This window comes from Ursus maritimus, unplaced genomic scaffold, assembly GCF_017311325.1.
Source record: "Ursus maritimus isolate PB19 unplaced genomic scaffold, ASM1731132v1 scaffold_6, whole genome shotgun sequence".
NCBI lineage: Eukaryota > Metazoa > Chordata > Mammalia > Carnivora > Ursidae > Ursus > Ursus maritimus.
In genome coordinates, this window is record NW_024426774.1 from 39,122,576 (window position 1) to 39,138,859 (window position 16,284).

Here is a 16,284-nt window from a genome sequence, read left to right on the forward strand (position 1 = left end):
CCCCCCCCCCCCCCCCCCCGCTGACTCGGCTGGTGTTTGGCACACAGTCCTTGTGGGTGCTGAAGAGGACCCTGCCGCGGGCGTGTATGCACATGTGTGTGTATATGTACATGGGTGTGCATGTACGTGTGTGTACATGTGTGCGTGTGCATGTATGTACGAGAACATGTGTTCATGGCTCTTCTCAGGCTTCCTACTTCTGTTTCTAACCCAACACTGAACCCTGCCTCTGGGAGGAAGTGAGGTCAGGAATCAATACTGTGAAAATCTCTCCGCGATTCTGGTGCACAGTGAGGGCTGAGAACGAGTGCTGACATCCAGCTGGGCTGCTCACGTTTCCAGGGGAGGAAAGAACATTTCTTGATCGATTGTCAGGTGGCAGCCAGGTTCTCGTGGACTCCCGGTTAATCCTCAAAGCCAGCCTGTGAGGCGGGTGTTTCTTCTCCCTTACTGATGGAGAGACTGAAAGATCACACAGCTAGTCAGAGCCGCGGTACAGCTCGGACTCCTCCACGTGTGCGTCCTTTCTTTCTGCCCTTTCTTCTTCTACGTTTTACTTCCCAGATCCTTTGTCTTTGTTCATGCAGTTTCCTCTGCGGGAGGGTCATTCATCATCCCCGCCCCTAATTCCATCAGAATCTGTGAGATCCAGTGCCCCGTCTTCTTCTCTGCTCCAGCCTGGGTCTGATGCATGAATTCCCAAGGGGTGTGGCGTGTGCTTCTGTGGTAGCTCTCCTGGCGTCCGGCACACAGTGTGTGTTCCATTCAGGTCGTGTCTAGGACTTTTTAGCGGTGAGCTGTGCTCCTAGGGGCCATGAGGGAGCATGAAGTCTGGAAAGGAGCTCCTGTTCAGGGAGAGGAAGGGGCGAGGGGATAAGGGCCCAGAGTGGGGGAGATGCCCACAGTGAAGGTGTTGTCGAGCGCCAGTGCAGTGGCTGCGGAGGCGCCTGCTTCCTTCTTCCCCTCCTTAGCAGCGACGTGCTAACTGTTGAGGGATGATTCTGATCGTTTGGAACTTGGATCTGGGGCAGGCTGTGTGGGTGGGGGCAGGAGGCCTTCCAACTGGTGACCTAGCTTACTCCAGCCCTGCCAGCCCCTTGGGTCTTGGGGTAGGCCAGTACTAGGCAGATAGAGGGGGGCTGTATGTTGGAGTGAGGAGAGGGCAACTGGCAGCCACTCCCCTCCACCTGTCAGCAGTCTGGAATACACAGGAAATGCCCCTGGCTGTGAAGCGAGGACAGGGGTCCTGCTGGGCTGAGCCCAAGGGTTTAGGCAGTCCCCCACCCCCACACTTTTTCCCAGGATAATGGATGCTGTAGAGTTTTTTTTTTTGTTGTTGTTTTTGCTGCCACAACAAATTACTATAAACTCTGACTTCAAGCTCGAGATTATTTTACAGTTCTGTAGAAGCCTCACACATGTGTCATTGGGTTGAAATGAAGGTGTAGTGGGGCTGCATTCCCTTCTGGAGCCCCTAGGGGAGAATCTGTTTACTTGCCTTTTCCAGATTATAGACGTTGCTCACATTTCTTGTTTTGTGGCCCATTCCCCCATCTTCAAAGTCAGTGACGTTGCATCTCTCTGACCATTCTTCTGTACTTAACATCTCCCACTGGCCACAGAAAAGTTCTGTGGCTTTAAGGACCCATGTGTTTAGACTGGACCCACCCAGATAGCCTGGGGTGATCTCCCATCTCAAAGTCCTCTGTCACAGCCGGAAAATCCCTTTTACCAGGAAAGGCAACAAATGTATGCCCAGGTTCTGGGGATTAGGACCGGGACATCTCTGCGGGTCATTATTCTGCCTACCACATATTCCAGTGTGGATCTGGTGAATGGCCCTTAGGCTACACAGGGGTGTGCTCTAGGGTTCTGGTCATCCTTGTTGTGAGGCCCTGAGCCCTGAGGGCAGGTTGGACTCCGGGCTGTGCGATTTCCCTTCAAATCCATCTTCCCTCCATCCCTGTTCACAGAGAGAAGAGTCAAAGTCCCTCGTCGGGGCCCACCTCCTCAGCCATCTTTGCTCCGGAAGTGCCCGCTGGGGAAGCGCTGGCACCGGAAGCTGCGTCTGCAGCGCACTCGCCATTGCTTCCTCACGTGTTTCCGTCTGGCAGTGCCGACCTGGGTGGTGAGTCGCAGCGGAAGTTTCGGAAGAAGCGGAGGCGGCCGCGCCCACAGCGAAGGCAGCGGCTTCGGCAGTTCAGCGATCTGTGGGTACGACTGGAGGAGAGGTGAGGCGGTGGTTTGAGCTGGGCTGGGCTGGGTCAGCCGGGAGCCCATCCCCGGCTTCCATCCTCCCCACTGGGAGTGTGGGTGGGGAGCAGCCCGGGAATGCCCATCACACTGCTTAAGACGGAGGGGGTTCAAGGCTGTGGTGGGGATGAGCGCCCCACTCGTGGACCAGCCTTTCCTGTTCCTCACAGCCTTGGGCACTGGTCTTCTGTTCACTGTGATACAGATGAATCCAGATTAAAGGTAGTTGCCTCAAGCCAGAGTAAGGGCAACATGTTTATCCTTGTTAAAGAAAGGATGGGGGGCGGGTGTGGGTATGCATGAGGGTTTGATTTGCCAGCCCTTTCTCTACCGTAGAGCAGGGATTTCATAGTTTTGCAGAGCTGGAAGCAGCCTTGTGGGAATGGGCTTATTCAGCCCCCACGATTGACAGGGAGTAGGGTGACCACAGAATGTACTCTCAGAGATGCTTAGGAGGTAAATCAGAAGTGGACAGGGGAGTCAGAGGTGATGACTCAGCCTGGTCTGCAGGGCATAGGCTTCTGGAAGAACTGCCATCAGAGGGGCCTGGGATCCAGGATCCAGTTCAATTCAACCCAAATGTATTGAGCTCCTCCTATGTGCCTGCTTTTGTGTTGGGTGCTGTGGCTTTGGAATAAAGCAGGCATTAGCTCTCTGCCTTCATGGAGTTCACATTCTGGGGAGGAAGCCAGATTTTGAGTTGTCTGCAAAGGAAGTGTAGGGTGCTGTGAGATGTGGTTTCGTGTGTGTTGGAGGTTACTATTTAGGGTTGGGGGTCAGAAAAGGCCTCATGGAGTGAAGGGACCTTTTGGCTGATACTGAGTAGAAGCCGGACAAAGTGAAGCCCAATGAACAGAACTTTTGAGTCTGGATCGGGAGATTCAGGGATCCCGTGCCTGCATAGGTGCGTAATAGTAAATGTTGAATGAGTAAACAAATGAGCAAGGAGGGGAAGGAGTTTCAAGCAAAGGGAACAATTTGAAGGCCTGGAGAGAGTGATCATGTTGAAGAAACCAAGATGAAGTAATTGTGGCTGGAGCCTGGGAAGTAAAGGGGATTGGGGTCGTTGGGGTGGGTCCAGACAAGAAGTGGAGGGAGTGCCTGCAGAAATGAGGAGCCACTGAAGGCTTGAAGCAGGCATCCAATGTGCTGCGGAATTGGCTTTTTTGTTTTTTAATTTTTAAAAATATTTTATTTATTTACCTATTTGAGAGACACAGAGAGAGAGAGAGAGAGAGAGAGAGAGAATCTGAAGCAGACTCCATGCTGAGCATGGAGCCGGACTCAGGGCTTGATCCCATGACCTGAGCCAAAATCAAGAGTCAGACGCTCAACCAACCAAGCCACCCTGGTGCTCCCGGGATTGGCATTTTTAAATGGAGGGAAGCTGGCAGCCAAATGGGACCTGGAGAACAGGGACAGATCCTGTTGTGTCCTTGTTCCATGGTACCTGACAGAGGGTGGCTCTTCAATCTTCCTTCAGTGGTGGAGGAAGAAATTGACCTGTTCAGTACTTTTTCAGGCTGGGCCATTTCCTTTCAGGGTGGCCTGGAGTTGGGCACTTTACACCTGAGCTGAGCTGAAAGGTCCAGGTGGGCCTGAGATCATGGGCCGCTCAGCTCATACTGTCCTGACTTGGGAGGTCGGCACGGTGTTCACACTGGATCTGAGCTGGGATAGGGGAGAGAGCCAGATCTCAGGGAGGACACCTCATGGCTTGGGTGTGCCTCTATGTGTGGTCAGTGAGGAGGGTCCCTGCCTGAGATGGCCCAAAGGCTAATTAATGGTAAGCAAATCTGAGTTGGGCCTTCTTACACCTAGAGTTTTAATAATCTTTGAACCAAGAACCGTGTCGCTGGGGGAGAGTTGTCCGATGTGCTGGTCTTAGCACCTGTATTACCTGGATTTTTTTGTAGCAGTAGTATTGAGGACAAAGACACAGGAAGCCCATTCCCATCCTTAAAAGAAGGAGATGAGAAGAAGCTGTGTGGGCCTTTGGGGGCCTTGGAGTATCCAGTGGCTCCTGCTGTGCTCTGAGACTCTGGTTTTTTCTTTTCCTCCTAGCGCTGTGGTCCCACAGCTACAGGTCCCTGTTCTGGATAGGTCCATCTGTGCCGAGCTGCAGCTCCCTCACCGTGGGCATCCCCCGCACAGCCAGATGGTGGCCAGCAGTGCCTGTCTGTCTCTCTGGACTCCTGTGTTCTGGGTGCTGGTGCCGGCTTTCCAAGCAGAGACGCCCCTTCTGTGATGACTGGAGGAGCCAGGCCAAGCCCCTGACCCCTTGGACTTGAAGGATGGCCATTCCTGTACCCCACACTCTGGTCTGGCCTTGATAGGCCCAACCCAGGAAGAGAGAGAATAAAATGCGGTGTTGGTTCTTCTCTTTCCAAAGGAGTGACTTTGGGTTATGCAGCCGTGCTTGGGGCAGGTGTACAGTTTGGTAACATAATGAGTTGTATGAAAATAATTATAAATGCATTATATGAAAGTAATTAAATACATTTTCTGTGTAGACTTTTCCCCACCATGTGTATATATTATGCAAACAACTTTGCTCACACCCTCTGAATACTGTCACTGCTTCACCCCCGGGCCCTGCTCCTGGCCTGCCTGCCACTTTGGATCCTGACCCTGTTCTCCTTCCTGCTGCTCCTCTTCCTACTCATTCCCGTTTCTGGATTCAGGGGAGTCAGTAGGCCATAGGACCTTTGCTCTTCTCTGTTCAAGGTCTGGTGACTAGGGTGCTGCCTGCCCTCTGACAGGTGCTTTAATTACGTACAGTGTATGAGTGTCTCACCAACTGCTGAAGGCTGGGTGAATGGATGGGCTTCGTCAAAGGTATGGTGCGAGAAAGTGGTTTCCAAACGCTCCCTCTTCCTGTCTTGTTATTTATTATTTCTATGTCTATGTCTTTTACAAATAAAATCTTATGGGGAATCTATATAAAATGAATAAGAGTAGAATTGTCTTGGTTGAGTCTGAAATGGGAATTTTTAGCCCTACCCCCCCCACCCCCACCCCATGGCTAGGTTTCCTTAGGGGCCTTCGAGAGCTCCCAGAAACCCAGAGGGTCTGCCCAGGACTTGGACGGGGCCAATAGGAAGTAGATGTGTTTGTTCCTAACTTGGTTTGGGGCAAGCTTGACTGCCTGGGCTTGCTGTTCTGTGGTCTTCTCTTCCCAGGCTTTCTTGTGGGTGCATTCTCAGTCATTTCCAGGGCCCAGAAGATTTTGGGGTCTACTTAAAGAGTGGCGTGAGGGTCCTTGCTCCATTCTGCACTGTGCACCCCGAATGGCAGGGGTAGGAGGGCTAAACGTTCCCAGAGTCCCTTACTGCTATGTTTGCGATTCTCCCATGAGGTAGACTTACATGACTTGGAAGGTGGAAGGGGGCCGAAGCCGTTTCTCTTCAGGAGCGGTGGCAGGTACGGGTTTGTGCAGTGGCCCTGCTCTGCATTTCCTTGTCCGGTCAGTCGCCTGCTCCATGAGCAGGGACAGTTGCACGGTTGGCACAGCTTCCTACTGCTCTCTGACCTCGGATTACAGCTGCTGTGGTGGCTGATGTCAGCCTCTGACTTCTGCAGCTGCAGCCATTCCCACGGCTTAGTAAACACCTGTCCCCACGTGGAACGGCAAGAGTAGTCTCGGGTTCCTGCTCTGGACGCGAAGTAATAGAAGTGCGCTCCGCTTCTCCGGGACTTGAGTCTGTTTTTAACTTTGACAGGTATGGGGATGAAGGCGGAGGTAAGAGGGGAAGGGAGGATTACTGGGCCTGACCCAGTTCTTGCGAATTTCTGTGAGGGGGTGGCGTGGCTTTACCGCCCTAGCTGGGTGAGTCCCAGTTTCTTGGCTGGGGAGGCAAACAGACCCTTGTTGGCAGGGCTGACGTCAGGTGCTTTACCACAGTGACTGCTCCATCTTCTGTTTTTGGTGACAGTTCCATCTTAGTAGTGGCCTAACAACCTCTGCTTTTGAGGTGGCAGGGGCTCAGGTGCACCTGGGTGGGACGTGGCTGCTTTTCACACAGGCTCATCCCGAAGTGGGAGGGGGAGCTCTGTAGTTGGGCCGGACCAACCTGCACTTCCGTGAAGCATAGCAGGCTCGTCTGTGGATTGTAGCGTAGCCCCGTAGAGCGTGTGTGTGCGGGGAACCGGCACCATGGGGTCGAGAGCTTGTCACCCACCTCATTTGCTCATCAGCCTCCCATGTGTTGGGCCCTGAGCCTTAATCTGGTCTAGAAGTGGAAGCAGCTGGGGCCATGTGACCGTAGTGGACGCCAGGCCTTTTATATTAGAGTGAGGAGGAAGGAAGCCCATGTGGATGAAGCACTGCTGAGTTCTGACTCGCCCAGGTTACTCCCTCACTCCCCCCAAGTTATTGATGGGAAGCCGCCTGGCTCTCACCTGGGGGAGGGGGAGCAGGTCTAAGAGGTGAGTGCTGAACCCACTGCTTTCACATCAGAGCTTGAATTACCAACAAGGAGAAACACTCAAACACTTTATTTTAGGTTTGAAAAGAAAAACCACACTTACTACCCTTAAGTCAGATACGAAGTAAAGCTGTTTTGCTCTCGTATAAGTTATGCAGACCTTTGTGCCCCATCAGGAAGGATCTCTGGCCTGGTTCTTTTTTAGCAGGAGGAGGCAACTTTTCACTCATTTAGCTGGCAGAGCAGAGCTGATCCCTTGGCAATCCAGTAGTCTTTGGACCGCTTGGAGGGTAAGAGGACAGTCACCACAAAGTTGGTTGAATGACCTAGTTAAGGATACAAGGACAATAGGTTTGTTAAAGAATAACCCCTTGATACAAAGAACACTGTACTGGGAGTCAAGACACTTGGGTTTCAGACCTGACTCAGTTTTTAAAGATAATGGGCAACCAGTCCTCTACGGGTTTCAGTTTTATGCTCTGTAAGATGAAGATGTTGGGACTTGTGATCCTTTAGGACCTGTCCACCTTTGAGTTTGTATAACCTTGTAAATGTTTCAAATTCTCTGCAGTCTGACTGAGGGAACATTGGACTAGGATTCAGCCTTGAGCTTTTAGTGGGACTTGGGATGCTGTTGGTAGGTGGGGCCTCTATTCATTTGTCCATCTGTCTGTCCATTCATCCATCCTTTGTTTCACCTTGCAGTTAGGCACCAGCACTCTTGAAATGACTAAGCACAATCGCAGACATTTGGTCCTCAGCTCTGGGACTTCTGAAGTAAGAGTCACTGTTGCACTTTTGCACCAGGACCAGTGTGAGAAGAAGAGCGCTCTGCCTTCAAGATGGCACTGCATTCATAGCAAACCCCATCCGTGTGGAAGTTGGGGAAGGTGGTGGTGTTTCTAGCAGAGAATGCATGTATCTCCCCTTTCCTTACCTTTGTACGCCATGCCCTGCATAGTTCCTTGGCAGTGCTTGAGTGACATTTTATAGTACAAATGCACCATACACACACACGCCTACATACACATATACATACACATACGCACACACACGTATATATATTTACCTGTTAGTTTGATTCAGGATTCGAATAAGGTCCATGCCTTGCAATAGTGATGTGTCTATTTTATTTTATTTATTTTATTTTAGAATGAGTGAGGGTGTGGGGGGAGGGAGAGAGAGAATCCGAAGCAGGTTCCACACCCAGCAAGGAGCCTGATGTGGGGCTTGAACCCACAACCCTGAGATCACAATCTGAGCCAAAATCAAGAGTCTGATGCCCAACCGACTGAGCCACCCAGGTGCCCCAGTGATGTGTCTCTTAAATCTCTTTCAACTGGTAGGTTCCCCCTCTGTTCCTTTTGCCACCCCCTTGAAATTGTTGAAACAACCAGACTGTATAGTATAAAGTTTCCCACAGTCTGGATTTTTGCTGACAGCCTCCTTGTGGTGATTTTAAACATGTTCCTCTATCCCTGTAAAGGGGTGGTTAGATCTAGAGGCATGCTCACATTCAGGTTTGAATTTTTTTGGGCAAGAATACTTGAATAGGTGGTGTGTACTTTCATCAGGAAGCACATTGTGTCTGATTGTCTTTCTTTGTTGGGGTATTAGCAGCTGTTGATAATTATTATTACTTAGAGCCATTATTTCATTAGGGTTAATGATAATTTTAAAATTTAGTGATGATTAAGTGTAAAGAATCCCTAAGTGATTTAATTTTTGTATATAGTATGATATAGGGTCTAAGTTTGGTATAACTAATTGAGCACCATTTGTGGAATAATTTCTCTCTTCCTGACCTATTTTTTTAAATTTAATTTAATTTTAGATTTTATTTTATTTTTATGTTATTTTATTTTATTTTATTTTTTATTTTTATTTTTTTTAAAGATTTTATTTATTTATTTATTCGATAGAGATAGAGACAGCCAGCGAGAGAGGGAACACAAGCAGGGGGAGTGGGAGAGGAAGAAGCAGGCTCATAGCGGAAGAGCCTGATGTGGGGCTCGATCCCATAATGCCGGGATCACGCCCTGAGCCGAAGGCAGACGCTTAACCGCTGTGCCACCCAGGCGCCCCTATGTTATTTTATTTTAGAGAGAAAGTAAGAGAGCAAGAGAGAGAGAGAGTGCATGCACAGGGAGAGGGAGAAGCAGACTCTCTGCTGAGAGGGAGCCCGATGCGGGGCTCGATCCCAGGACCCTGGGATCGTGACCTGAGCCGAAGACAGATGCTTAACTGACTGAGCCCCCCAGGCGCCAAACAAGGTCTACTGAGCAATAGCAAAGTGATAGTACAAAGCTCCCGAGGAGGGAGGGGACCCGAGAGGGTTGTCTGCAACACCATTTTAATTACTGCCTTTTCTTGGTTCCTCTTGCCAAGAAGACAGAGTTCCTACTGGAACTTTTAGCCAATAATAAGACAAATGACTCTTACAAAATGGGTAAAAGACTTGAACAGACAGTTCACCAAAGAAGATATAAATAAGTACCAGAAAAGATCGCTAACATCATTAGTCATTCGGGAAATGCAAAGTAAAACCACAAGAAGATACCACTATATTCTGTCATCCATCTATCTATCTGACATCTAGAATTAAAAGGACTGGTCATCCTAAGTGGTAGTGAGGATGTGGAGGCACTGGAATGCTTACACACTGCTGGTGGGAGTGTTCAATGGTATGGCCACTCTGAAAACAGTTTTTCTTCAGTTCTGGGAAATTATCAGCCATTATTATCTCTCTTTCATTCCCTTTCTCCTTCCAGATTGCCTACTAGATAAACACTGGAAAATTTGGCTCCTTTCACGATGGCCTTTTTTTTTTTTTTTTAAATTGCATCATGCTGTATTGTGAGGGATTTCCTGAGCTCCTTCCCTGCTCACCCTTCAGCTGCGTCCTAGCTGTGTAGGGGCAGATCTTCAGCTTCTCTGTTGATACGGCTTTCTACCTGGTTCCTTTTTTCAGGGCTGCATCTCAGTTTCAGGCCCACTCGGATTCCCCTTTTTGCAACATGGCATTCCATTTTCGGTTTATTTTCAAATCTGTTATCTGTGATGAGTCTCAGTGACTTTGGCGAGAGAGGGATTTTCGTGTGTACTCAGGCCATCATTTTGAAATTAGAAGTCACTGCTCAATAAGCTCTATTTTCTACTTATTAGACATACAGAAGAAAGCAGTCCATACTCAGCGTTAAAAGAGAATTTACAACATTTATAAATTAGTATAAGTGGCCTCATTTTAAGCTTTGCTAATTGGCTTAAGATCTCTCCTTGCACAGTATAGCTGTTTTTTGGACTTTGATGTTTGCATTTTGTCATCATTTGGACCAGTCTTAGCACATCCTTACCTGTGGTTGAGAGTGTTCCTGCCCGGGCCCCTGTTTTATAAAGTGGGGAATGGTAAAGTGTTGGGTCTGGCACATAATTTTGTTGAGGTTCAAAATGCACCACAGGCAGCACTGGATTCATCTGTCCTGGCAATGCGTCCTCTATCACCATCTCCATATTGTCCCATCGAGAAGCATCCATGAACATTCCATGAACAAGAACGCCATCCTCAGGAGAGGGCAACTGAAAGATGAGGAGGTTAAGGTGAGAAGAGGAGAAGGCTATTAGCTGTTGTGGGCCATTTCCTGAGTCCCACATTTCACCAGTTAATTCTAAGAACCATTCTATAGATTGCTGTTGTTACTCACATTTCAGAGAGGAGAATACCAAGGCTTGGAAAGGTCAAATGACTCGCTTCTCAGTTTGACACCAAACCTCATACTTTCCACACTCTGCCAGGATCTCTAATAGGGGATACCATTCGTGGGCTTCAAACCATCTGATATGATGTTATGACTTCCTTGTTCTCATGGGAAGCAGGTGGGATCAGAGGGCTGTGACTTTCATGTTCTTTTTAGCAAGGTCTAAGGGTCTGGGTGACCTCCTAAAGATAGATTCTGTCTCTGTAGTAACACTTGCAGGGCACCAATGGGAAGTTCCTTTTTTGTTTTCAGAAATTATGCTAGATTTTTCATGTTTCTATTAAGGGGGGGTGGAGAGACAGAGAAAAACCCTGCCACTTAGTGGCCCGTGATGAGATGCCACCACTGGTGTACAATTTTGGCCAGTCATAGGCTTCTGTGTCATCCTCCCTCAACACTGAGTGATTTGGCCACTTGTGGAGCCAGTTGTCTTTTGGATAATTGCAGCTTCACAGCTGCAGGCAGATGACCAAGCTGTACGGCCACAGGTAGTAGATTTTCATTGTGAAAAAAAGATAAGGTCTTTTTGGCTGGTCTTTACTTTCTGGCATCCTGAATTTGGCTCTTGGGCAGGCAGGGCGGGGCAGGCCTTCCTGTTTGGGGGGCTGCTGTGTGCACTTGTGCAGGTTGCCTTAGTAGAGGCTGCAAACCGTCCTGCTATGCACTTGCCAGGCCACGTGTGGGAGCCATTTGGGCCTCCACCCAGAGGGCGTGTGCTTTCCCAAACTGCGCGAAGGGGGGAAATGCGCTGACAGTGGCCCTGCTTGTTTGTAACAGAACGAAAGCTGTGTAAGCACAGTCTCTTGCAGACGTTTGCTGGGAGGACCAGGAGTTGGGCCCACGATACCACCGGCCATCTTCACAGATGGCAGAGATTCCAAGGCATTGTCATGGCTGAGTGCCCATGATCCAAGAGGAGATATGTGGATTGGGGCAAGGGGGAGGGACAGGGGTCCTGGTGGGCAGTGTAAGCTTCCCTCAGATTTCTGGGTCAGAGTCGGCCTCCTGTGGCAGGTAAAAACGGGCCAGGCACAGGGCAGGGCCAGCATCCTGCAAGGCCTCAGCGAGAGCTTTTACGCGGGTGCCTTCCCGAGGCCTCAGTGATTCCCGATATGGGTCTGGGACACCCTCCTGGCTAAAAGGGGCTCAAAATAATGAGCAGTGCAACTCTCAATTTATTTTCTCTTTACTCTAAAAAGTATTTTGATGCTAAAACCAATTTCCTTAAAAATGTAACCCTTTTTATTGTCATTTTAAATACAGGCAATTAAGAGGCGCGGGCTATTATAGTATTTCGTAAGTAAGCCAGGAATACTGGATCAGTTTGGTCTTCGTAAGTTTTTGCTCCTGAGAGCAAAGAGTAGATCAATTAGATCTGAGTGGGGTGGATACTGATAGAATTATCCAGGAGCAATTTCTTCTAACTGATGCCAGGATATGTTAAAGAAAGTTTAGTAAAGCCATTCACCACAACTATGCTGATTGGTGAGTGAACACTTTCTTGGAAAAAACAATCTGGAGCAGATGTTTGATTTTGTGGCACGTATAGAAAGTTGTATTTATACAGCTCACTCGTGTGGGTAGGTGCTTGGAGGCAGAGCTCCACTCCCCCACCGACATCTCCTCAGCACATGGAAGCTGGGCCGCTCAGGTTGGCAGCCGTGGTTCCCATCCCTGGCGGTCCACTGGAATCCCCAGGGGAGCTTTGGAAAATAATGGTGCCTAATGAAATTGGGGTGATTCTGATGTAACTGGGGTGTAGTCTGGGCACTGGGATTTTTAAAAAGCTCCACAGGTGTTTCTAACCTTCAGTCAAGGTTGAGAATCACTGATATTCTACAGCCGTGGTTCTCAAACTTTAGTGGGCTAAGAACCCCATGGAGGACTCGTCACGGTACAGATTTCTAGGTCCCAGTCCAGAGTTTCTGATTCAGTAGATCTGGAATAGGTCCTTGGAGTTTGCATTTCTATAAGTTCCCAGGTGATGCCCATGCTCCTGGTATTGGAGCCACACTTGAGAACTTCTGCTCTACAGGGAGTAAACTGTAGGCAAGGAGCTTAAACTGCTTCCTTAGTGCATTCCTGTTAGTTCTGTCACGTATTTATGGCCATATAAGGTATGAAGTTGGTATATCACTTCCGCTAGGAGGCATTTGAATGAACGGCAAATGCATTCAGCCTATGATAATAGTCGTTTATTGGGGAGCATTATGCGCTCGTTCATTTTTACTGCATTACACTCTGAGGCTGACGGCATCAGCCCCATTTTACAGATGCGAACACTGAGGTGCGGACACGTTAGTCATTGCTCTGGCACACACAGCTGGCAAAGGGGAAAGTCAGAATTTAAACTCAGGCCTGCCTGATCCTGAAACCCTTGTTTGTAACATCTTGCTAAAACCCTTATATTTAACCTCTTTCTCCATAAGAAGGAGAAAGTTGCTATAGGAATCTAAAGAAATAAACAGTGTTACTTTAAAAAATACCTCTACAAATCAGGCTAATTTAGGCAGTTCCCATCTAGGCATTGCTAGACCAGGGAGTCTGTCTGAGGGGTGTGAATCTCGTCCTGCTTCCCGGGCTCCTGCATGTGGGAGGCAGTAGGGGAGGGGGCAGGGGAGGTTGGCTGAGATGGCAAATGGCAGTGGAACAGAGCTCTGCTGTAACAGTCCGGGGACAATACCTCTAAGTCCATGGGTAATTCTTGTCCAAACTGCAGCGTCCTGGCAGCTTCTATAACTGCAGCTTGATCCCGATAGGTGGGAATCATGTTGTATTTGAAACTCAGCTCATCTATAGGCAAATTGTATTTCCGAGCATGATTTTGAAGAGTTCCTGTAAATACGAAACCAGAAAGCTGGGTCCTCCGAACAACATTGCCGCTGCTTGCCTGCACCAGGCTGCTCTAGCGTCGGAGAGCTTCCTCTCCAGCGAGAGGTCTCAACGTTATTGCCTGATTCCGAATTAGTTCATCAGAGGGCAAGCCTGCAGGGCTGTCGGGAGGGGTGGAGCCATGGCAGGGCTGGGAAGAGAGGGAAGAAGGCCACGTCTCAAGGGCCCTGCTCTGCAGTGAGGGGGATACGCCAGTGCAGGAGTTCCAGAGCTCCATCTCCCTAACTTAGAGTCCTGCTCAGCTGGTCTTGATGGGCCGTTTATGAGGGATTCAGAATGAGACAGATTAAGGGCTGGACCCTCTAGCTGGGGTCCTGGAGGCTGATGGAAGGACAGAAGGAGTATTTTTTAGAGGGAAGGAAGCTGTGCTGAGGTGGGGCTGGAGCAGGTGGTGCCTTTAAGCACGGGTCACACGGGGACCGTGCATGCAGGGGACGTTGACGGCAGCAGCGGTGCACCTGCTTGCGCAACGGCGAGGGGCAGGGATTGGGCTGTAGGGGAGCATCTGCTATGGCTGCCATCCTCTCCCCGAGCAAGTGAGGAAGAGCAGGGCCTCACCGAACTGCCCTATAATCGACAATCCACGGTTAGGTCATGAGCAGCCATGCCTTTTCCCCGGTTCCTAGAAACCCAGCATGTAACAAATCATGGTCTTTTCTGTGGGATTTTTCTTGGGAAAGCACGGTTACCTGTTAGAAATCCTTGAGGAAAGAAGAAACCAGAGATCCAGAAGGACTTAGGCTGCCCCCTTTTGAGCCACAACTAAAGGAGAAAGATTACATCATCATGTATTGTTTTTCTGAAATGGAGTTTGTCATTTAAATCAAAGTCATATTTTGGAGGGCCTCTCAGGAGTCAGAATCTCAACCAGCCTGAGTTAGTCATCAGCCCCAATTCTCCCTGCCTGTCTGCCCCCCTTCTTCACCCAACAGACCACAAATCCAGAAGCTGGTTGTCACAGGGGGTGTGGAAGAGGGGAGACCACAGCAAGGTCACACCTGGCAGTTTGGACCCCCGTCAGATTGGTTCTGGACCTCACAGCGGGGTCCCATGAACTAGATCTGAAACTAAAATGGGCCAAGGGCAAAGTACATTGTAATCAGCATGACTTTCAAATTGATGCCATTCTGGAAGTTTCTGTTTCTTTGGGCTCAGATGATCCCTCAACAGTTGTTAGTGTTTCAGTTCCCTAGGGCTGCCTAAGGACCTTAGGCCTACCATGCTCATCAAATCCCAAAGAAATGAATTTTCTTACCTCCACAAACGCAGTCCTCAGGATAAGATCTTTGACCCATGATCCTAGTGGCTTCAGGGACGGGTAGGCTGTGCTGGACCACAGAGAAGGAACCTGGTTGTTGAGGAAGCTGTTATACACCTTCTCCATTTCCTCAGACATCACCACAAAGCCGGCGATGGCTTTGTTGAGTGTTTCTAGAGAAGTCTGAAAGAACAAGAACGGGGAGGTGCCTTTCACAGATGTAATTATCAAGTACGAGTGCCACCCTTTGTGGTGGCGGGTACTGCCTTGGGCTGAAGGGCCCACTTGCTGGGATCCATCCTCTCTGCCCACAGTCTGCTCGGCCAGACCCTCCAGTCTTTCATCCGTTTTTACAACAGGTGAGCACAGAGGTGTAAGACCTGGGGTGGGGGGCGGTTCAGGCCATTAATAGCAGAATCCAATGAAGTGGAAAGAGGGGAAGGAGGAGAAATATCCCCTGAAGCCTAGAGAAGTGATTTTGAGAAATGCCACTGAATAGCTCTCCTCCAGGCTAAAGGAAAAACGCGCCTAATGGTTAGTTATCCGGAAGCGCGGGTGGTGGTGGGAACTATCTCATGCCGCTAACTCTGCCCTGGGGCGGCCCATGGCCTCTGAGGTTATAGCAGGGAGGGAAGATTCTTAGATAATCTGAGACCAGTCTTTCAGCTGGTACCAGAGAGTCTCCTTGAACTGGAAACGCTTCCGTAAGACATGCCCCTTACTCTCCCCTCACCACAACCAAAGTCAGAGGCAGACAGCAGTGCTGGGAGATGCTGGGCCGCGGCAGCCATGGGAGGTACAGGGTAGTAGTTGCCGCCTGGCGAAAGATGAAGGCCCAGTGTGTGGATCCGTGAGGCCTGCATGGGTTTGTTTTGTGAAAACTACTGCCATCTACTGGGGAGATATTATAGAAGGATGTTAGAGGCCACATTTATGTTGATTCAAAGAACAAAATAAGGTCCAGGCCCATATCGTTCTGGAAAGAGGCCATATGTGGATGAACAAGTTTATTCCCCACCCCCTGTCGCTCTTCACAGGAGGCAGCGGTAGGAAAAAGAGGAGTTTTATTAGATCTGCCCCTGGCACGTGAGGAGCCCTTGGCAGCTCGGAGAGCAAGGAGGCTCTCGGCCAGAGCCAAGGCGGTATTCTACCGTAGGTTCCGAAATGGAAAAGGAGCAGAGGACTTACGTAAAATGCTGGGAGAATGCTTAAGTTACGGGGGCGGGGGGATTAGGCAGCGAGGGTCTTCTAGGTCTGCTTGAAATAGAGCTCACTTTGCGGCCGAGTCTCCCAGAGGAAGCAGTTAACGCAGGCGCCGCGTTCAGTGGGAGAGCGCACTTCAAGACGTTCTTCTCTACGGCTAGAAGCCTGACTAACAGGCTGGCCTCATCTCTCCAGGAACGGCCCTGTCTCCCAGTTCTGTCACTAGAGGAGGGAGAATGGGCTCCCCTGGGTGCCGCCACCTTCCTTGGCCTTTCTTACTGCCACCATGGTGCTGCCTCGCTATTCCCTGGGTGAAGTGAAGGTGAGGCTGGGCCAGAGTCAGGGCAAGGCAGGACGGGGCAGAGGTCAGGATAAGGGGGGGTGAGGGGCCACCACCCCTCCCTCAGGTAGGAGTGCTCTGCCGTGATTCCCTCATTGCCTTGCAGGCTGCTTCTTCCTGGACTCTGCGCTCTTCTCCTGCCTGTAGGTGGGAGAT

At 49.8% G+C, this 16,284-nt stretch overlaps 2 protein-coding genes across 5 annotated transcripts in view; one reads left to right on the plus strand and one right to left on the minus strand.

Moving 5' to 3' along the window:
• TRABD2A (TraB domain containing 2A) overlaps positions 1–5,159 on the plus strand; it is a 47,690-nt gene extending 42,531 nt beyond the window's left edge. For 3 of the 4 annotated variants that reach the window (XM_040623255.1, XM_040623256.1, XM_040623257.1), the window contains 2 exons: positions 1,974–2,231; positions 4,318–5,159. In XM_040623255.1, the coding sequence (XP_040479189.1) occupies positions 1,974–2,231; positions 4,318–4,501 (442 nt within the window). In that variant the 3' untranslated portion in view covers positions 4,502–5,159. The remainder of the gene's footprint in view (positions 1–1,973; positions 2,232–4,317) is intronic. The other variant, XR_005832866.1, reaches the window with a different exon arrangement.
• Positions 5,160–6,735: 1,576 nt separating this feature from the next.
• The window catches only part of DNAH6 (dynein axonemal heavy chain 6), a 199,946-nt gene continuing 190,397 nt past the window's right edge, over positions 6,736–16,284 (minus strand). The window contains exons 72-76 of the mRNA XM_008700061.2: positions 14,583–14,768; positions 14,017–14,089; positions 13,119–13,270; positions 10,034–10,256; positions 6,736–7,006 (exon numbers count right to left, since the gene is read on the minus strand). Of these exons, the coding sequence (XP_008698283.2) occupies positions 6,903–7,006; positions 10,034–10,256; positions 13,119–13,270; positions 14,017–14,089; positions 14,583–14,768 (738 nt within the window). The 3' untranslated portion in view covers positions 6,736–6,902. The remainder of the gene's footprint in view (positions 7,007–10,033; positions 10,257–13,118; positions 13,271–14,016; positions 14,090–14,582; positions 14,769–16,284) is intronic.